This window comes from Schistocerca serialis, chromosome 6 (assembly GCF_023864345.2).
Source record: "Schistocerca serialis cubense isolate TAMUIC-IGC-003099 chromosome 6, iqSchSeri2.2, whole genome shotgun sequence".
In the NCBI taxonomy this organism is placed as follows: domain Eukaryota; kingdom Metazoa; phylum Arthropoda; class Insecta; order Orthoptera; family Acrididae; genus Schistocerca; species Schistocerca serialis.
Genome location: NC_064643.1, coordinates 601,681,972 through 601,704,552, shown reverse-complemented (window position 1 = coordinate 601,704,552; position 22,581 = coordinate 601,681,972). Strand labels below are relative to the sequence as shown.

At 42.6% G+C, this 22,581-nt stretch overlaps 1 protein-coding gene across 1 annotated transcript in view; it reads left to right on the top strand.

Annotated features, from left to right (window-relative positions):
- The window catches only part of LOC126485156 (very long-chain-fatty-acid--CoA ligase bubblegum), a 181,954-nt gene that overhangs the window by 99,549 nt on the left and 59,824 nt on the right, over positions 1-22,581 (top strand). Inside the window, exon 2 of the mRNA XM_050108827.1 lies at positions 6,003-6,212. Within this exon, the coding sequence (XP_049964784.1) occupies positions 6,021-6,212 (192 nt within the window). The 5' untranslated portion in view covers positions 6,003-6,020. The remainder of the gene's footprint in view (positions 1-6,002; positions 6,213-22,581) is intronic.

Here is a 22,581-nt window from a genome sequence, read left to right as displayed (position 1 = left end):
AGTTCTTCAGTACACTCCAAGTCGAAGCTGGTGGACTCATGTCCGGGCTGTGTGGAGAATGCGACAACACTTCCCATCCGTATTCACGCAGTTTCTGCGCCAGAATATAGCCGACAGGCGGGCGAGCATTGCGTGGGGAATGTGCGGCCCAGACTCGAGCAACGGATGTCGGATTTTGTACATTTTTTGCGCAGGTTCTGCTGAAATTAGAGTAATACACTGCTGTGACGCTTATACCACATGAGAGCCTGTCTGTCGTGACGATTCCATGGTGATCATAAGCAAAAATCATCTGCTTGAGCTTTGACTGAGAGCGTCGAAATTTTTTTGGACGCGGAGAATCTGAAGCTCTCCACTCATCGGATTGTGATTTCAGCTCCTGTTAAAAACTCTAATTCACGTTTCATCAATAGCGACAATTCGACACAAGAATTCTTGATCTTTACTCGCGAATCATTGTTTGAGCAAGGTTGCAATGTCCAAGCTTTTCTGCTTCTCTTCAGCAATCAAACAGTGTGGGACCCATCTCGCAAAAATTTTTCTCTTCTTCAAATCACTTGTCAAAATACGGAATACTGATGAAGGAGGAATTCCCGTGGCTTCAGAGAGTTTCTCACAAGTCGCAATGCGATCTTCTTCAAGGGCATCTGCCATAAGTTCCACACTTTTTTAATCTGTTGACGCTTTTGGCCTTCCGGGTCTTGGATTATCGTCTATGCTCATACGACCACCACAACAATGATTAACCCAACGCGAAACTGCGTACGGTTCACTGTATACTCACCAAAAACTTCACTTAACGCAGTGTGGATGTCTGTCGGATTTTTGCTGCGTTAAGTTTCGATCTTGATGAACGACCACTGGCCTTCAACATTCACAGTACGCCGGACCTCTGCAGGGTCCATTTCTACCTCTCACCAATTTTCTGTCAGAAAACGCAGCGAAAAAAGAAAAACGCGTGCTTCTTCCTCAAGCTCAAAACTACATCTAAGTAATTTTCGTTGTTATTGCATCAATCTACAGTAATACCAACCTGTGCATTATTTATGATATGTCCCTCATGTATCACTGAATTACATATTTACATACAGGTATATGCAGGTATTTGACTATTGTAGATACAAAAGGAAGGGGGTGAGTAAAAGACTCTGAAACAAGCAAACAATCCAAATAACCATAAGTCCGGAAACCAATAGTTTCCCCGATACGATCTATTCCGACTGAATACGTGAACCCATTGTAAATTGTCTCCGAGGATACAAACTGCAGATACACACTTGAGGGTAGACGCATAACAAGTGTTCCACATGGACGTCGTTCACGTGGGGGCAGACTTCAGGACGCCTCCTCATACTTCTCTAGTTTGGTTCCTCGCTGACGTCCCTCCACCTGTGGCATACGGCTGCTTACACAAGCTAAATGTAGCTCTTTGGCCCGCATCTCGTGGTCGTGCGGTAGCGTTCTCGCTTCCCACGCCAGGGTTCCCGGGTTCGATTCCCGGCGGGGTCAGGGATTTTCTCTGCCTCGTGATCGCTGGGTGTTGTGTGATGTCCTTAGGTTAGTTAGGTTTAAGTAGTTCTAAGTTCTAGGGGACTGATGACCTAAGATGTTAAGTCCCATAGTGCTCAGAGCAATTTTTTTGTAGCTTTTTGGTTCTCCATTCATTCAAAGACCTCCATTTTCACATGTCGAAGGAGTATTTATTTTCAGATCAATCAAAAATCAAAGTAGTCCCATACTGAGGGAATTATGTTAGGGGGCAGATACTGGAATTGCATGACCGTTCCATTAAGGTGCTGGTGGAGGTGGTTTGCCACTGCCTTCCTCGCACCTGTTTTGAAGTGACAAGTGTCGTGTGGATGACTGTTTCACGTGTTTGTACAGCGTAGTGTTGGGTTTGTGTTGGTATGGATGAAAAGGAGGAGAGGATGAAACCCGGTGCCAGCTCATATCCTATTTCTCTCGAATAGCACTAACGGGGCTGCAGAGCTTAATGTTCTCATCAAACGGACGGGTCACCACCACGTGTCTTCACTTCATGAGACGCTGCGGAAATGTTTGGAATTTAATCCAGGACATTGGCCCGTAAGTCTCCTCCCTTTTCAAACCAAATATTGGCAGTGAAAAGTTTGCACAATCGGGATTCGTGTTGATGTATCTTCGGGTCGAGCGCCACAACAAAAGCGCGCTTTGACGACAACGATTACGGAGTCGGATCACAAACGTAATAATAAAGCACATTTGAAAATAGAATTTGCCAATGTATATAAACTTCAACGTTACCTGCATCTCTGTATGACACATAAAGAATATAAGAACACACAGTGTCAGTTCCCGCCCGCTTTTCTTCGTCAAATGGCAGCCTCATCCGTGCCTCCTATGATAGCACCAGGTGAGCGCACTAGTCACAAACGCGGACTTACTCGTCAGCTAACTGGATCTGCTAGCTATCTACACTCGAGTCGAATGAATGCACCATGCGCCGGTCGAGTTCCGAGTCGCTTGTCTGTTCCTAAAGCACCGCCGGCGATAACTGGAGGGAACGCACTACTCAGAAACTCCGAGTCGCTCACCGGCTGAGCAAAATGGTTCAAATGGCTCTGATCACTATGGGACTTAACTTCTCAGGTCATCAGTCCCCTAGAACTTAGAACTACTTAGACCTAACTAACCTAAGGACATCACACACATCCATGCCCGAGGCAGGATTCGAACCTCCGACCGTAGCGGTTGCGTGGTTCCAGTCTGTAGCGCCTAGAACCGCTCGGCCACCCCGGCCGGCCCGGCTGAGCAGCTCTGTTTTAGCCCCAATAACGAAAACTGAACAAAAAGCCAAATAGGATAGGAAAAATATCAGTGGACTAAGCATGATGCCAACGCTGATCTAGGATTGACAAGTGACTTTCATATAATGCCGTTTAGATATGGAGTATTTTGAAGTTAGCCTATACATTGATATTTAAAGGAAATTCCAAAAACACTCTAAAATCTTAAAAAATCCTTTAATTTTTTAAAAAACTGAATGAATTTTCTTCAAGGCCGCATTATCCGTATAAAGCGGCCTAATAAAGGAACCTCGAAGAAATTTTATTCACTGAAAAAAAAAGTATTTTTAACATTATTTTGGAGACGTTTGCAAATTTCTTTACAGTAACATTGTTTACGTTTTGCACTAAGGCCGAAACTCCAACATTATGCGTCTTTCCCTAACATTTACACTTTTATTTGTAGTAACGGAAAAAGTAAACAACTATTACTAAAGATACAGACCGAAATATGTTTAAGGAGACCATGTTACTTTTAATAGATAAATATCACAAAGGTCTAATTATGCGTATTACACTGATAAGAGGCACTTTATGCGTTGAAAAATATCGAGACACAGTGCAGAATTCATTTATGTGATTGTATGACCGTATATTTACAAGACAAATGCTATATGAACTGGGAAGTGTGAGAGTGTGGTACCAATCAATTCTTTGAAAGTATGCACATATCAGTTCTTCGGATTATACAGATTTATAAGCCATTATGCTTTTTAATGCAGTCACAATGGGAGAACTAACTATGACGTGGGCAATCATTATATGCGAATAATATTTTAGTTCCACTAAGAATGAAGATTGTACCCTAGAAATATTTCAAAGTGTGATAATTTAGATTTCCTGAAAGCCATTGCTGCAAATTCGAAGTTTTTCGGCAAACTTCCACTTTGACGTCCTAGTAAGCCCTTTCCCAAAGTCACCGCAGCACTTTTTACTAAAACAGTCTCGATAATACGATAAAGTGCGGAAAAGAATCTGTCCCTCCTTCTCCTATAAAAAGACAGCGACATCTGAGATGTCCCACTTGTCGCATCAAGCGAAAAGCCCTTGTGTTTATCTCTTCAAAGTCTGTAAAAAATGTAAATTTGTGGTTAGATCTTATGGGACCAAACTGCTTAGGTCATCGGTCCCTAAGCTTACACACTACTTAATCTAACTTAAAGTAACTTACGCTAACAACAACACACACACTCATGCCCGAGGGAGGACTCGAACCTCCGACGGGGGGAGCCGCGCGGACCGTGACAAGATGCCCTAGACCTAGCGGCTACCCGGCGCAGCTTCAAAGCCTGAAGTAAGAATTATTCCAGGTCTGCATCAAACTAGTCTCAGGACTGAGGACAACAACAACAACAACAATGGAATGAAAATTGTTAAGATGCCTGTGATCGATTGCACAATATCGGTGATGCTTTTGAACAGGACTTGTCTCTTCTGCAGATTTAACGACATTTAGAATGTGTAGGAAGTTTACAATCAAACCCTACACCACACCAGAGGCACGTCACTTCGAGGCATTGTGTGCTCCCGAAAAAAAATCTGTTCTGCGCTCGTGAACGCTCATTCCATAGATGCTCTATAGACGTTTTATATCCCTGGCCATGTTATAAAAATTTTTGTTGCTGCATTGTGCATACTTTTTGTGCTAAAGACAACCTTAATCGCAGAATATCATTCTGGTATCGTAGCTATGTACATCATTGATTCTTTTGATCTGTAGTGGATTATTTATATCAAACTTCATGAGGGAATAAATATACTCTGAAGCAGTGGCCAGACAGCCAAGCTCTTTAAACAGATATCTACGATATGATGGTGGGTGTGCCCCACATATTACTCTTAGAAGACGGTTCTGCGCAATTAAGATTTTCTTTCTTAAAGTCGAGTTACCCCAAAGCATTATTCTGGATGACATTACTGATTGAAAATACACTAAATATGTCAGCTTACTGGTTTGTCTCCTCCCACGATTTGCAATGATTATAAGTTCAAATGTGGCTGAAGTAAGTTGGTTTAGGAGTTCCCAAATATGCTTTTTCCAGTTTAAATTCTCGTCAGTATGAACACCGAAGAATTTTGAAGTTTGAACCCTATTTATTATTTCCTCGCAATGTGTTACTCTTATCATTGGCATAGTAGTAACCTCAGATGTGCAGAACTGAATATGTTACAGAATTGAGGGTGAGACCATTCACAGAAAACCGTTCCATAATACTTTTAAGAACATTGTTTACTATTTCTTGCGATTCTGTATGTACGCTTGGATTGAATACAATATTAGTGTCATCTGCAAAAAGAACTGATTCTGCTTGTTGTGTATTAGGCGGAAGATCTTTTATATACATGAGAAATAGCGGTTGACCTAAGACTGAGCTTTAGGGAACCGCATACATGATTTCTCATAAGTCAGAATGACAATCTTGAACTACAATGGTTGAACTGCTAAGTACAACTTCCTGCATTCCATAAAACTTCAATTTATCTAGAAGAATATTGGAGTCACAGTCAGTGCTATTTTATTGTTTTAATTCTTGTAAAATCTGGTGAGTGAACATGTAAATGGCATTTTCAGTAAAAAAATTGTTCTGAAATCCAAACTGTTATTTGCTGTGGGTATTACTGAGATACTATTCTAGAAAACAGTATTGTATTGAACTGGGGACCTAGAAACGACGGAGAGACTTCGTCCCCGCTATAGGCCTCAGTGGTTCACAACCTCACAACAGTCTACAGCAGTCCACTCACCCACCACCGCCCCATACCGAACCCAGGGTTATTGTGCAGTTCGGCCCCCAGTGGACCCACCGGGAAGGTCTTACCCCAAAGTTTGGATGGTAGAGTAACTATGGTGCACGCTTACCTGGGGACAGTGTTTGCGCAGCAATCGCCGACATAGTGTAACTGAGGTGATATAAGGGGAACCAGCCCGCATTCGCCGAGGCAGATGGAAAACCGCCTTAAAAACCATCCACAGACTGGCCGGCACACCGGACCTCGACACTAATCCGCCGGGCAGATTCGTGCGGGGGACCGGCACGCCTTTCAGCACGGAAAGCAGTGCGTTAGACCGAACGGCTGACTGGGCGGGCTCTAGAATACAGTAATAATAGAGATAAGAGAAGTCTGTAGAGTGCAGCAGTCTATGCTGACGCGTGTCCTGTGATGTGTGTGTTGCAGGACTAGAGGCGCAGCACCATGGAGGTAAACGTGATCACGACGAGTGGCGGGATTTCTGCGGCGGAGAGCTCGCGCTTGGTGGAGGAGGCGGCCAACAAGATGAACGGCCACAGCCGCAGCCACACGGTGGTGTCGGAGCACCGCACCTGCTCCAGCAGCTCCAGCATCATCACGGCCTCCACCACCGTGCTGCGCTCGCAGCTCAGCCGGGTGAGTATGGCGACCGCGCAGTGCTTGTTGTTGTTGTTGTTGTTGTGGTCTTCACTCCTGAGACTGGTTTGATGCAGCTCTCCATGCTACTCATTCCTGTGCAAGCCTCTTCATCTCCCAGTACCTACTGCAGCCTACATCCTTCTGAATCTGCTTAGTGTATTCATCTCTTGGTCTCCCTCTACGATTTTTACCCTCCACGCTGCCCTCCAATACTAAATTGGTGATCCGTCGATGTCTCAGAACATGTCCTACCAACCGATCCCTTCTTCTTCTCAAGTTGTGCCACAAGCTCCTCTTCTCCCCAATTCTATTCAATACCTCCTCATTAGTTATGTGATCTATCCATCTACACTCCTGGAAATTGAAATAAGAACACCGTGAATTCATTGTCCCAGGAAGGGGAAACTTTATTGACACATTCCTGGGGTCAGATACATCACATGATCACACTGACAGAACCACAGGCACATAGACACAGGCAACAGAGCATGCACAATGTCGGCACTAGTGCAGTGTATATCCACCTTTCGCAGCAATGCAGGCTGCTATTCTCCCATGGAGACGATCGTAGAGATGTTGGATGTAGTCCTGTGGAACGGCTTGCCATGCCATTTCCACCTGGCGCCTCAGTTGGACCAGCGTTCATGCTGGACGTGCAGACCGCGTGAGACGACGCTTCATCCAGTCCCAAACATGCTCAATGGGGGACAGATCCGGAGATCTTGCTGGCCAGGGTAGTTGACTTACACCTTCTAGAGCACGTTGGGTGGCACGGTATACATGCGGACGTGCATTGTCCTGTTGGAACAGCAAGTTCCCTTGCCGGTCTAGGAATGGTAGAACGATGGGTTCGATGATGGTTTGGATGTACCGTGCACTATTCAGTGTCCCCTCGACGATCACCAGTGGTGTACGGCCAGTGTAGGAGATCGCTCCCCACACCATGATGCCGGGTGTTGGCCCTATGTGCCTCGGTCGTATGCAGTCCAGATTGTGGCGCTCACCTGCACGGCGCCAAACACGCATACGACCATCATTGGCACCAAGGCAGAAGCGACTCTCATCGCTGAAGACGACACGTCTCCATTCGTCCCTCCATTCACGCCTGTCGCGACACCACAGGAGGCGGGCTGCACGATGTTGGGGCGTGAGCGGAAGACGGCCTAACGGTGTGCGGGACCGTAGCCCAGCTTCATGGAGACGGTTGCGAATGGTCCTCGCCGATACCCCAGGAACAACAGTGTCCCTAATTTGCTGGGAAGTGGCGGTGCGATCCCCTACGGCACTGCGTAGGATCCTACGGTCTTGGCGTGCATCCGTGCGTCGCTGCGGTCCGGTCCCAGGTCGACAGGCACGAGCACCTTCCGCCGACCACTGGCGACAACATCGATGTACTGTGGAGACCTCACGCCCCACGTGTTGAGCAATTCGGCGGTACGTCCACCCGGCCTCCCGCATGCCCACTATACGCCCTCGCTCAAAGTCCGTCAACTGCACATACGGTTCACGTCCACGCTGTCGCGGCATGCTACCAGTGTTAAAGACTGCGATGGAGCTCCGTATGCCACGGCAAACTGGCTGACACTGACGGCGGCGGTGCACAAATGCTGCGCAGCTAGCGCCATTCGACGGCCAACACCGCGGTTCCTGGTGTGTCCGCTGTGCCGTGCGTGTGATCATTGCTTGTACAGCCCTCTCGCAGTGTCCGGAGCAAGTATGGTGGGTCTGACACACCGGTGTCAATGTGTTCTTTTTTCCATTTCCAGGAGTGTAATCTTCAGCATTCTTCTGTAGCACCATATTTCGAAAGCTTTTATTCTCTTCTTGTCTAAACTATTTATCGTCCACGTTTCACTTCCATACATGGCTACACTCCATACAAATACTTTCGGAAACGACTTCCTGACATTTAAATCTATACTCGATGTTAACAAATTTTTCTTCTTCAGAAACGCTTTCCTTGCCATTGCCAGTCTACATTTTATATCCTCTCTACTTCGACCATTATCAGTTATTTTGCTCCCCAAATAGCAAAACTCCTTTACTACTTTAAGTGTCTCATTTCCTAATCTAATTCCCTCAGCATCACCCGACTTAATTCGACTACATTCCATTATCCTCGTTTTGCTTTTGTTGATGTTCATCTTATATCCTCCTTTCAAGACACTGTCCATTCCGTTCAACTGCTCTTCCAAGTCCCTTGCTGTCTCTAACAGAATTACAATGTCATTGGCGAACCGCAAAGTTTTTATTTCTTCTCCATGGATTTTAATACCTACTCCGAACTTTTCTTTTGTTTCCTTTATTGCTTGCTCAATATACAGATTGAATAACATCGGGGATAGGCTACAACCCTGTCTCACTCCCTTCCAAACCACTACTTCCCTTTCATACCCCTCGACTCTTATAACTGCCATGTGCTTTCTGTACAAACTGTAAATAGCCTTTCGCTCCCTGTATTTTACCCCTGCCACCTTCAGAATTTGAAAGAGAGTATTCCAATCAACATTGTCAAAAGCTTTCTCTAAGTCTACAAATGCTAGAAACGTAGGTTTGCCTTTCCTTAATCTTTCTTCTAAGATACGTCGTAGGGTCAGTATTGCCTCACGTGTTCCAACATTTCTACGGAATCCAAACTGATCTTCCCCGATGTCGGCTTCTATAAGTTTTTCCATTCGTCTGTAAAGAATTCGCGTTAGTATTTTGCAGCTGTGACTTATTAAACTGATAGTTCGGTAATTTTCACATCTGTCAACACCTGCTTTCTTTGGGATTGGAATTATTATATTCTTCTTGAAGTCTGAGAGTATTTCGCCTGTCTCGTACATCTTGCTCACCAGATGGTAGAGTTTTGTCAGGACTGGCTCTCCCAAGGCTGTCAGTAGTTCTAATGGAATGTTGTCTACTCCCGGGGCCTTGTTTCGACTCAGGTCTTTCAGTGCTTCGCGCAGTATCATATCTCGCATTTCATCTTCATCTACATCCTCTTCCATTTCCATAATATTGTCCTCAAGTACATCGCCCTTGTATAGACCCTCTATATACTCCTTCCACCTCTCCGCTTTCCCTTCTTTGCTTAGAACTGGGTTTCCATCAAAGCTCTTGATATTCATGCAAGTGGTTCTCCTTTCTCCAAAGGTCTCTTTAATTTTCCTGTACTCAGTATCTATCTTACCCCTAGTGAGATAAGCCTCTACATCCTTACATTTGTCCTCTAGCCATCCCTGCTTAGCCATTTTGAGCTTCCTGTCGATCTCATTTTTGAGACGTTTGTATTCCTTTTTGCCTGCTTCATTTACTGCATTTTAATATTTTCTCCTTTCATCAATTAAATTCAATATCTCTTCTGTTACCCAAGGATTTCTACTAGCCCTCGTCTTTTTACCTACTTGATCCTCTGCTGCCTTCACTATTTCATTCCTCAAAGCTACCCATTCTTCTTCTACTGTGTTTCTTTCCCCCATTCCTGTCAATTGTTCCCTTATGATCTCCCTGAAACTGTGTACAACCTCTGGTTCTTTCAGTTTATCCATATCCCATCTCCTTAAATTTCCACCTTTTTGCAGTTTCTTCAGTTTTAATCTACAGTTCAAAACCAAAAGATTGTGGTCAGAGTCCGCATCTGCCCCTGGAAATATCTTACAATTTAAAACCTGGTTCCTAAATCTCTTTCTTACCATTACGTAATCTACCTGATACCTTTTAGTATCTCCAGGGTTCTTCCATGTATACAACATTCTTTCATGATTCTTAAACCAAGTGTTAGCTATGATTAAGTTATGCTCTGCGCAAAATTCTACAAGGTGGCTTCCTCTTTCATTTCGTAGCCCCAATCCATATTCACCTACTATGTTACTTCTCTCCCTTTTCCTACTCTTGCATTCCAGTCACCCATGACTATTAAATTTTCGTCTCCCTTCACTACCTGAATAATTTCTTTTATCTCATCATACATTTCATCAATCTCTTCGTCATCTGCAGAGATAGTTGGCATATAAACTTGTACTATTGTAATAGGCGTAGGCTTCGTGTCTATCTTGGCCACTATAAAGCGTTCACAATGCTGTTTGTAGTAGCTTACCCGTACTCTTATTTTTTTATTCATTGTTAAACCTATTCCTGAATTACCCCTATTTGATTTTGTATTTATAACCCTGTATTCACCTGACCAAAAGTCTTATTCCTCCTGCCACTGAACTTCACTAATTCCCACTATATCTAACTTTAACCTATCCATTTCCCTTTTTAAATTTTCTAACCTACCTGCTCCATTAAGGGATCTGACATTCCACGCTCCGATCCGTAGAATGCCAGTTTTCTTTCTCCTGATAACGACGTCCTCTTGAATAGTCCCCGTCCGGAGATCCGAATGGGGGACTATTTTACCTCCGTAATATTTTAGCCAAGAGGACGTCATCATCATTTAATCATACAGTAAAGCTGCAAAGCTGCATGCCCTCGGGAAAAATTACAGCTGTAGTTTCCCCTTGCTTTCAGCCGTTCGCAGTACTAGAACAGCAAGGCCATTTTGGTTAGTGTTACAAGGCCAGACCAGTCAATCATCCAGACTGTTGCCCCTGCAACTACTGAAAAGGCTGCTGCCCCTCTTCTGGAACCACACGTTTGTCTGGCCTCTCAAAAGATTCCCCTCCGTTGTGGTTGCACCTACGGTACGGCTATCTGTATCGTTGAGGCACGCAAGCCTCCCCACCAACGGCAAGGTCCATGGTTCATGGGGGGAGGGCGCAGTGCTTACTAGGCCCCAAAATTTTTTTTCTCTCCTTCAGCATAAAACAAATAGTCCGCAGCTCGTGGTCTAGTGGTTTGCGTTGCTGCCTCTGGATCACGGGGTCTCGGTTCGATTCCCGACCGTGGCGGGGATTTTCTCCTCCTGGGGACTGGTTGTTTGTGTTCTCTTCATCATTCATGAACGTGCGAGATTGGACTGAGTAAAGATTGGGAATTTGTACAGGCGCAGATAACCCGCAGTTGGGCACCCCACAAACCAAACATCATCATCATCATCATCATCATCATCATCATAAAACAAATAAGGCATAAAAGCATACCAAATGAGGTGGTGCAGTAGAGAAACACTGGACGGCAGGACAGCGGTGCAGATGTCTATTCCGCCATTCAGACTTAGTTTACTGTGATTTCCTTACATTGCCTAAGGCGAATGCTGGGATAATTCCAGGCTTGTACTCTGTCTCTAGTATACATGTGGTGTCACCGCCAAACACCACACTTGCTAGGTGGTAGCCTTTAAATCGGCCGCGGTCCATTAGTATACGTCGGACCCGCGTGTCGCCACTGTCAGTGATCGCAGACCGAGCGCCACCACACGGCAGGTCTAGAGAGACGTACTAGCACTCGCCCCAGTTGTACAGCCGACGTTCATAGCAATGGCTCACTGACAAATACGCTCTCATTTGCCGAGACGATAGTTAGCATAGCCTTCAGCTACATTTGCTACGACCTAGCAAGGCGCCGTATTCAATTGATAATTAATATTATGAAGCATGTACCGTAACGAGAGATGTTCTACAATTGTGGATTAAAGTTAAGTATTACATCATCTACGTACTTTATTCGCAATTCTCAAGATATTGTCCTGTTCCAGACCTCACGCCAGTCAGCGTGTAATTAAACGCGTGCATTTCGGCCTCCTCTAGAAATACAGTGTTGGCTCTTCTGCCAACACTACAAAAATACATATCCTCGAAAGGCCGTTGAATGCTCATCTTCCTTCCTTTTACAGTGCAAATGCATATGAAAAATATTATCATATGTGCCTGTGCAAGAAACTTTCGGTGAAGTCTACGCACTTTATTTCAAAATATCGTCCATGCTCAATTATACTATCATCAGTATGTTTTCTAATCACTGCAAACTGACTTGTACGAGATCGAAGAGCAAAATCCTCTGCCTGACACACAGACGACGTTGCGATCAATTAACTTTTGGTTTTGGCATGTTCACAGTCAGTACATATCTTGCGATAACGTACGTCAAGTGTCAACTTGTTCTGCGGTATTTACACAGCTTTCTAACGGATCAGTGCAGAGTTTGTACCATGTTCCAGTAGATAAACACGAATACCATCTCGTCATCAACGTTTTTGTTTTGGAAGGTTTACTGCCAATCGAAAGAGCTCATAATTCCTTGAAGGTCTATGCGCGATCCGTAACTTCATTTTCATGGATTAAATAATCAACTGTCGAATTAAAACTTGGTTGTATTTGTCCTGAAGATGATGCACACGAAGAGATTCTCAAAACTTCACAGATAAAAAAAAATCGACAAAGGGCAGATTATGATACTATTGGAAGCTTGGTGATTGGAGTCGTATGGAGTCTCTAACGTTATAGACACATCAGAAGAAAGGATTCAGTACACTTCATATGAAGAATAAACTGTGAAAGCGCTTTGCGAAACGTAAGCCTAAAAAACAAATACTAAAATGTTACTCACCCATGTTCGAATCGTTCTAAGAAAAATCCAACTGTTTTTGCCCAATAGTTTGTTATTGTGGATTAGTTGAGAGCCGGGGGATCTGCAAAACAGACAACAAAAACAAACCACGAAGTAAGTCCCATGTCCTAAAGAAGGCTATGGTTTGTGTTTTCTGGGATGCAAAACAGCAAAACGTATATTATTGAATTCGTTTGGATGAAAAAACACTTAGAAGCCTGCGATGAAAAACAATATGTTTCATCAGGACAACGCATATGTTTACAGAAGTGTTTTTGGCAGTGGGGAAACTGAGGGGTTTGAATTTCGAGTTGTTGGAACATTCACCTTATTCATCACATTTATCACCCTGTTACTTCCATCTATCCACACTTGTTAATTTTGTGGGTGTAAACGGTTTTGCATCCAGAATATGGCAGACCTACTAGAAGTGCAGTTCTGCAATGGAAGCAACTCTCTGGAAAAAGTTAGACAAAATTCATTGATTTAAAAGAGAATCACGAAATGCACGTATGTTTAACGTAAAAACCATATTTTTCACTTCCAGGCTTACAGATTAGTTTCAGACCCTCGTAACATCAAAGCTGAGCAGACATTAAAACAAAAATCTCATTGTCAGTATTCTAGTTCTACTTATTTCAGACAACCTCTCCCATACTAAATCTTTGCCGCGCTCAATATAGCGCAGATTTTTAAATTCTCTGCTTTCTATTCCAGTCTAATGATTGTCTTCAGCTTTAAGTATTTCCTGTTTTGATTTCATTTCTGGTCCTACAGAACCTGCAACTGAAAACGAACGCCGCTGAAAATGATTCACACAGCTATAATATTTAAACAAATAACATATATAAGAGGTTATTCTAGTGAAATATTATCTAACAACGGTCACACTAAATGTATACCAGAAGAAATACTTCCCAAGGCTGCAACAGCACGAAATCTACGACGACATGATAGGTTTGCGTGCAGTCAAACTTCCAAAATAGCAGTCTCCTATGGATTCGCAGGGTGGGCGGATGTAAAACCTTCAATTTTTTGTCCAGTTCACTTCGTACACCCAGACCACCGCTATGCTTCTGAGTACTTCTGAAATCTGAACGCACTCTAGTTCCCTAGTTTTACATTGAATCAAAAAGTCAGTACTGGAGAAGAATGATTTGGTTTCTTTAAGTGACCACTGTCACTTCCTTTCTCTACTCTCTACTGATAGACCAACTTTTTCTCTCTCTCAAATCTCGATGTGACTGACTTTATATGCCAAGAAATAATTAACACGTGTAACTGTCTCAGGAATACAAGAAATCTCGACAGACTGTGGGGTACATACACCTTTTTTCAATGGACACATTCCAAGCACTCATGAGCAGTCCAATTGGAGGCATCTACCTAGGAGTACGCAGCAACCCCTTTCGCTCAGATAACAGCAGAAGCTCGTCATATTATGGACTGAAGATTTTGGACGCTGAAGATTTTGGTGATTTCTCCTTATCCGTGGCCGCTCAGCCGCTGCCACAACTCATGGAGATTGGTCAGATCTGGGTCCAAGGTGCACACATGTAGCTCAATTCTCTCTCAGATGTGCTCAATGGGACTGAGTTCAGCAGTTCTAGGGAACAACAGAAGCAATTTATGACCACAGAGTGTCCTCAAATTGCTCTGACCGTATTTGAAATGTGAGGTGTCGCAGTTTCTTGCTGAAGGCATGGGTCACCTGCAGGGTGCAGAGCAGTGGGCCAACAAAAAGATATACAGGAACGGACAGAAGAGTTCTACAACGTTCACTGATGAATGATGGCAAATTTTTAGTCACCTCATTTCATCCACCGTGGACATCCTCCACAGGACAATACTTCCATCATATACTTGAATGGTGCCCTATTGGCAAGTTGGATTTATCTCCTCTTGTCGTTTTCAGTGTACTTGAATTCTTCTTTAGGTGTGTACAGCGGCACTTCACTCCAGGCAACATATTTCCATGCTATGAACGTCCAATGTTAATGCGCCCCTGCTGATGACCATACTTGAAGATGTGCAGTGAGTAGAGATTCAGTGGGGTATTAGCCTGTATACTTCCTAGGAGGCTTTTCTGGATCGTATAGCAGCTCACCAGCTGTAGTTGTCGATCTTTGGATTGTCGAGTGATGTACAGTAGTGCGGTATGTCTTTGAAGGTTGGTCTGAACACTGCACTGCTTCCTGGGTATGGTCCTATTGGAGGTGGTATGCCGTTGTCTTCCTCCAACCTTCGAGCTGACTTACCCAGCCACTTATAGGAGAGTCAACTGTTCAAAGTGGACTTCGAAACACAGTGCAACTCGATATTCTTCACGATATAAACTAGAAACATTGGCACATGAGAAGCCGAGTATAGGCTCTATAACTTCAAAGCGTAGTGGCCCATGTGTCGGGCATTCAATATCTGATTGTGATCAAATGGGTTGATATCGTGTGTATTGCTCATTCTGTTCTCAACTATCATGACAGTGGTCAATATGTGGGTTGTCGGCTTCCTGGTCACGTCACACGCTCAATTTACATTCGCCTTGGCTACAGGATCTGTCTCTCTTTATCGCAATCTCTAGTTACATTGCTCAGAAGTGTGCATCCTTCTTTGCCCCCAACTGTAATATACATGGGTTCTCTATGCAACTTGAACAAACTTTGTTCCGTTGTCCTCGTTGTGACACAGCACTGGGACAACATAGTGCTTTGTGAAGAAGATAGGCAACCAGATAAGCTTCCAAGCAGATGGGTTGCCTAACGACGTCGTTGAGCCATTAAAGACCTAGACCTATAAACTTGTGCGATTTTACAAAATGTGGGAGAAATTTCTGTCCCCGTCAGCTAGAAAAAGGCACAGGGAATGATACAGCTAATGTAGGAGTGTATAATTTTGCACATGTTTTATGAAATGAAGATATTACAAGACAGGGAAATTTATTTTACCACCATTATTCGGATCTTCTGACGTTGGTGATCTAGCAGTCAAGCACTATACCCTGGACGTATCAGCTTCAACCCTTGGTAGGAGAAGTGATTTTTCCTCGTTCCAGTCTCTCCAGGACCGCTCCAGGTCCCTCAGTCTGCTATCAAGTGAGTACTGGGGTTCTTTCTTGTTCTTGTTCTTTTTCCTGTGCCTTTCTCCCACTCCTTCGCTGGGTTGGCTGGCAAATGGCTCTGAGCACTATGGGACTTAACAGCTGTGGTCATCAGTCCCCTAGAACTTAGAACTACTTAAACCTAACTAACCTAAGGACATCACACACATCCATGCCCGAGGCAGGATTCGAACCTGCGACCGTAGCAGCCGCGCGGTTCCGGACTGCGCTGGGTTGGGATGATTATTAAAGGATGTGGCATGGTTAAGTTAAGGGGTGGCTGGATGCCCTTCCTGTAGCCACTCCATTAACGCCCACCTGCAGGCGGAATATGCGTACCCAATTTGTCTGCGTGTAATGTTATTCATGTGCCAGTGAGCGACAGTGTTCTTAATGTTTGCAAATCCTGTAACTGAGTTGTAACTTTGGTACCAGCCTGGCATCACCAAGTGGAGTGTGGGAACTGCCTAAAAACAACATCCAGGCTAGCTGACACACCGATTCGTCGTTCAACCGTCGGGTGGGTTCGATCAAGGGCCAGCGCACATCCCAGGCCTTGAAGGGACTATTCAGGTGGGTCAATGCTAGAGATTGGTTGTTCGCGAACTAACGGCTCCAAAGGAACGGTTCACCAAGATGAACAGAACGAGCGATGAACGAATTCTAATGAACGGTCTTTCATAGTTCACCTCGGTCGCGGCTTTCTACTTATAGTTCCCGGGAACGGGAAACTGTCGGTCTCGTTCCCGAACGGCACGACGGCCGGTCTCGTTCCAGTCTGTCTCGCTCGGCCGGACTTCTCCTTCTTCGCGTCGCCACTCGTCGCAGTTCCACTGCCGACTGCTAATAGTTGGTTCAGTACCGAGTTTTTGTTGTTCGATCTGTTCGCTTCGCACGCCCATTCTAGATCAGTTCAAATGGATCTAAGCGCTATGGGACATAACATCTGAGGTCATCAGTCCCCTAGAACTTAGAACTACTTAAGCCTAACTAACCTAAGGACATCACAAACATCCATGCCCGAGGCAGGATTCGAACCTGCGACTGTAGCGGTCGCGCGGTTCTAGACTGAGGCGTCTAGAACCGCTCGGCCACCGCAGCCGGCCTAGATCAGTTTGAAACCTTTTTTGAACTCTGTACTTCTGGTTATTTTCGTATTCGATTCAGCGTCCATGACCGGTAATTAAAATGTATTTTATAATTACGTAAATTACATAACAATTACGTGGTATGTAATACATACATCTTTTCAGGTAACAAAACAGCGTGTCAGCTTATTTCACTATTTCGATAAACAGTAGAAGAAATACTTGTAAAAAGGCAAGATTTTTTGTTGTTAGACATGCAAAGGACGTCGGCACGACACACACTCGTGGCCATTTTCCGTCTTTTTTTGATCCAAGGTAAAAGAGCTTGTTCATTGTTATGGAAGGCAGACCGACTTACAACCGAATGAAGCCCGCGCTTCATAATCGAGTGTATGTATGGTGTCACATTTTTTAAAGAGAATATGATAACTCCTACAATATTATTTCAGTGGTACAGTGTGGCGCGCGAAAAATCGGCCCCGAGTACTAGCTGCTCATTGTCGCTTACCAATTGTCATCTATTGTTTCGAAGTTGTTTGCACTAGCTTATTTGTTATTTCTTCATTGCCTAATTATTACATGTTTATCTATTCTGCTCGTAGCGGTCAACAAATCGTGTGTAATTAGCGAGCAGTCTGTACTCGGAGCTGGTTTTTCGTGCGCCTCCTTATATTATTTCACTGCGATCAGCCACATAACGCTGCAGTTGGCTAAACGAGATGTTTTGCAGAATCACGAAAATTACAAGTGTGTGAGAATTCTGTTATGAGTAAAAACTCTGTACTCCAGGGAAACGGTGAATGAGTAAAAATGAGCGGTTCCCAAAAAAAGAGCGATCACCAGCGAACTAGTTCCCAAGGCTGAACGACTTTGCCCATCTCTTCAGTGCCCATGAGCTCACCCCCCCCCCCCTCCCCCCCCCCTCCCTGGTAGTGCCGCTGCGAAAAAGGCTGCACTCTGTGTGCAGTCAGACCAGAAGCCTGGTGACGTTCTTGCGCCATGGATTCACTTTACCTTTATATTCGTACTTTAATTTTTTCACTGATACTTGCTTAGTGCACCGAGAACAGGATGCTTGAGCTCGCCACATGCTGCCAGGGCCGCATGCAGACGATATTTTAGCCGGTTTCAATATCTTTTCTAGTTGCTTCAGGGTGTTATTGCTTGTGTTCAAATGTAATATAGGTCACAGAGCTGTTCCTTGGAACTAGTTTTCAGGCTTCAGCTTCTATTCTTCTTAATGCAAGTTTAATGTATTTCTTATATTCCGTTTTGAAATGACAGCATTCAGTATTTGTGGACTATTTCTGAAACTACAATAATTACACCGGAAAATTAGGTTTCCTAATTATGAAAGACTGTTCCAAGGTACGACATGGTCATGTATCTAGCAACAAAATATTCTATTCAAAAATTTGGAAGGGCTGCAGTTGATAAGATATTGCCAATACCGTACTGCATTTAATAATCTATAAGCTACATTATTAATTCGCCACACACCAATATCACTAAATGTTATCAAATTAGGACAAAGTATCATCAACAACCAGTTACATGTTAAAAGAAGACTGAAACACGAGCCAGTAGCAGCTAACACAAATTTATAGTTTCGAGACAGGGAAAATTTTTGAGAAACTCAGTTCATTTTCAAATCGCACATATTCAACTGTAAAAAGACCTTACATTTCAAGGTACAGTACGGCACATGATGACAAGGTATGGCTTAACTTTACATACATTAGTAATTAGTTTTAAAAACATGCTGCATTTTACTCACTAGAAAACAAGGACAGATTAAAAGGGGGTGGGAGGGGGGGGGGGGGCAGAGGGAGTGATTGCCCTCTCTGAGATTTGAAACTAAATTAAAATCAAATGGTAATTTTTGCCATTTGCGCCAAAGCTAAGATGCGAATTTAGAGTTTTGGTAAGTGGAAGTAGTCATTTAATTCAGTATTCCCCAAGCCATCTTATTTTGTGTGCCAAAGAGAATGTACTACCTGCACCAGTGACTTGTGCTCCCTCTCCTGTTTAAATTGTGGGCGCCAAATATTAGTAGGGTGTCATGATCTGCCACAGCAGCACACTTTTCAATTATAATTTTCAAAATATAAGTATATATGATCTTATGAACTAAACTGGCAAAAATGTTACTGTCAAGAAATTAAGAACTGCAGCTTTAAAAGCATTTTATTCTAATTCCACTTTATTTGCTCATCAACTCTGTGTTAACAAAAGGTTTATGAGTTTGTTTCTATGTGTTCACAATTATATGAAAGAAGTTACTCAGGAAAAGGTTGTGAATGCTGCACATTTCAAGAAATTTAAAACTTTTTTGTCTAAAATAAAACAGAATTTTGCAATTTTTTGATGTTTTTAAGCATCAAAACAGCTTAACATAGTAGCTTTTGAAGGCTTTTTCCTTAACTTTCAAGGAGAGTACTCCTAGGACTTCTTTCTCTTCTAGGCAACCACCCCCACCCACAAAACTTCATTAACCCATCCCAAGTTCAATTCCTAGCTGGGTCGGGGATTTTCTCTGCCCAGGGATTGGGTGTTTGTGTTGTCCTCATCATTTCATCATTATCCTTATAATTAACGACAGTGGCTAGATTGGACTGTGAAAAAAAATTGGACTAGGAAAAACTGGGACTTTGTACAGACACTGATGACAGTGCAGTTGAGTACCCGACAAACCAAACATCACCACCACCACCACCACCACCACCACCACCACCATCATCATCATCATCATCATCATCATTAATCCACCCCTGTAACAAAACTGTGTGACTGGGTTGAAGAGTTAATGGCCATGGGGCTCACAAGATCCAACACAGATAAACTAATAGATATCATAGGAAGTTCCATGAGGCTTTTTGTGGATGATGCACATGTATACGGAGAAGTTGCAATGCAAGAAAATTGTTATGAAGTGCAGGAAGACCTGCAATGGATTGACGCTTGGTGCAGGCAGTGGCAATTGACCTACAGTATGAACAAATGTAAAATATTGCAAATACATAGACAAAAAGACCCTTTATTACATGGTTACACTATTGCAGAACAACCAATGCAAGCAGTTATTTCCATAAAATATGTTTAAGTGTTCATATGGAGCAATTTGAAATGGAAAGACCACATAAAATTAATTGAGAGTAGGGAAGATTCCAGATTAAAATTAAAAGAATTCTCAGGAAATGTAATCCACCAATAAAGGGAGTAGCTTATAACTTACAAAACACTCAATCGACCAATACTTGAGTACTGCTTGCCAGTATGGGACCTGTACGATATGGCACTGATAGAAGAAATAGAGAAAATCCAAAGAAGAGCAGCACATTTCATTACATGTTCATTCAGAAAGCACAAAAGTGTCATGGAGATGCTCGAGAGATCTGATCCCACATGGAGGCATACCAGCAATTGTTCTCCCCTTCAACTACCCACAAACGGAGCAAGAAAGGGAGGGAGTGATAGTGGTACAAAACATAACCTCACCACACACCGCAAAATGGGTTATGGACTGTAGACATAGAAACGCTATGACTGAAGGTTAACCATATCCTCCAAAAGCTTTAGTATATTAATTACACAGCACTTAAATATATAGAAATCCTAATATTCCCAAATACTGCACAAAACACATTCTCATGTCTCACAACAAAAACAGTAGCAAATGTTGGAAATTTATTGTGCTGGTTTCTAGTGTGCATTCCTTCATGTGGTTCCATGATTAAAATCAGTCACTAGAATGAAACATGATCAGAAAATATCATTTGTTCCTAGGTACACATCCTCCTGGTATGACACTCTCCCTTATTTATTCGAAGTTCACGTTTATTATATATGTGCATTATATAAATGTCACAAATAATCAATAATTTTGTGCAATTAATCTCCTAAGTATCCCAACTCATGTATGTGTGTGTGGCTCAAGACACAGTATCAGCAGAGACAATTGTTCATAGAGGTGGATCATTAGACCAGTAATCGTAGATTTTAGTTTCCATTCACTTGACTTGGGAAGATATACAGCATGCAACACATACAACTGAGCTTCGATGTTAAAATATTCTGATAAATGCATCTATGAAATTGATTGCCAGTACATTCTTAGGATATGTGCATCAAGGGACCGATGGCCTTTGTAGTCTGGCCCTTCAACCCCCTCAAACCAATGAACCTATGTATATAAAAAATGAGTCAGAAAGTGCAAAGTTGCAAAAAAAAACCCGTACCTGAATTAGACTCAATGATGTTTCCTTCAAATCATGATACTGATGGATTAAAATGTGAATTAGAGGACTGAGATCATTAGAAGTACCAGTACACGTAAGTTCACTAGTGTTAGTTTTCTTCTTTTATGTACTTTTTTCCATTAGAGCTCTGTCTCAGTAAATCATCTGATTTTTGCCATGTCATTGACCATTTTCTCATTCCCTTTTCTGTTACAGTAGGTGAAAGCCTGAAGAGTTCACATTTATTTTTTTCTGCCCAGACAAAATAGCTGAAGTTTTCATCTGTATTGTCACTTTTGCTTGGTAATAGTTGTTCAGTAGAGCAGGTGATTCCATTCAATATAAAGAACCCAGTCACCCAACAATATAAGGATAACAGAATTTTTATCTGTGTTCCAGTTCTATTTCAAACATTGTTAGTAACATTATCAGGGTCTATTCTTAATATGATCAAGCATATGTACTTATTATGAAAAACGTAGTGGAATTCTAATGATGTTGCAAAGTTGAATTTATCATATTTATGCATTTACATTATTATCCACAAGGAATTAGCTAAGACTTATTATCCACCATTACTAGTTAGAACGTTTATCACTTTATCAACATGTGGCAACACTGGGCTCTTTCATTATTTAAATGGCTGGTCTGTAGCAGTTTGACAGAATAGCATTACCTCAGAAAATTTCTTGTAAACTCTGAAAAATCTGCACTGAGTAGATAAAAAAAAATTCTAATAAAAAGATAAAATATCAGACACAGTTTACAGTGCAAAATATTGTTCAGTGCCCCATATATTCTCGTAAAAGTGTCACAGAAAGAAGCTCAGATTAATTACAGTTTGGACATGCACCTTACATATATTTTACAAAATATACAACCAAGTGCGGCTTTCCAAATTAATATTCTAATTCTGTGCCAATGGTGAAAAAATGTTATTTTTAAATACAAAAGAACAGCATTTCACTCAAATGAGGCACTCAGCCAATGTAGATTCTGCCTGATTGTGGAACGAAATGCCAGAACTGTACACTTTGCTAAACTATTATACAGTTGTAAATCAGCTGGCATGGAGTGACCTACCTGTTGTTGAAGGGTATCCTACAAATTTACGATAATGTTCCATTTCATATAAAACATAACTGAAGAAGCATATTTTTCATTAATCATTTAATACAGTATTTACTGGATTATTGCACCCTGTTACTCCAATCTTTCTGCAAACACCAACTCAAATATTTCAATGAACATGTGTAATTAAGGCTGTGAGTAAGTCACTGACAGTATTTATTTTACGTACATAAATGTGTTAACCAGAAGACAAACTAAGGAATCAGTTATAAACTTTTAAAGTAGATCCAGTAAAACTTCATAAACTGTTTGCTGTAACTTACATTTCCAGTGATCCGTTTCATTGAAAATTTTGAATTATCTGCCATCTACTGGCACATTCACGCATCAGCTACAGT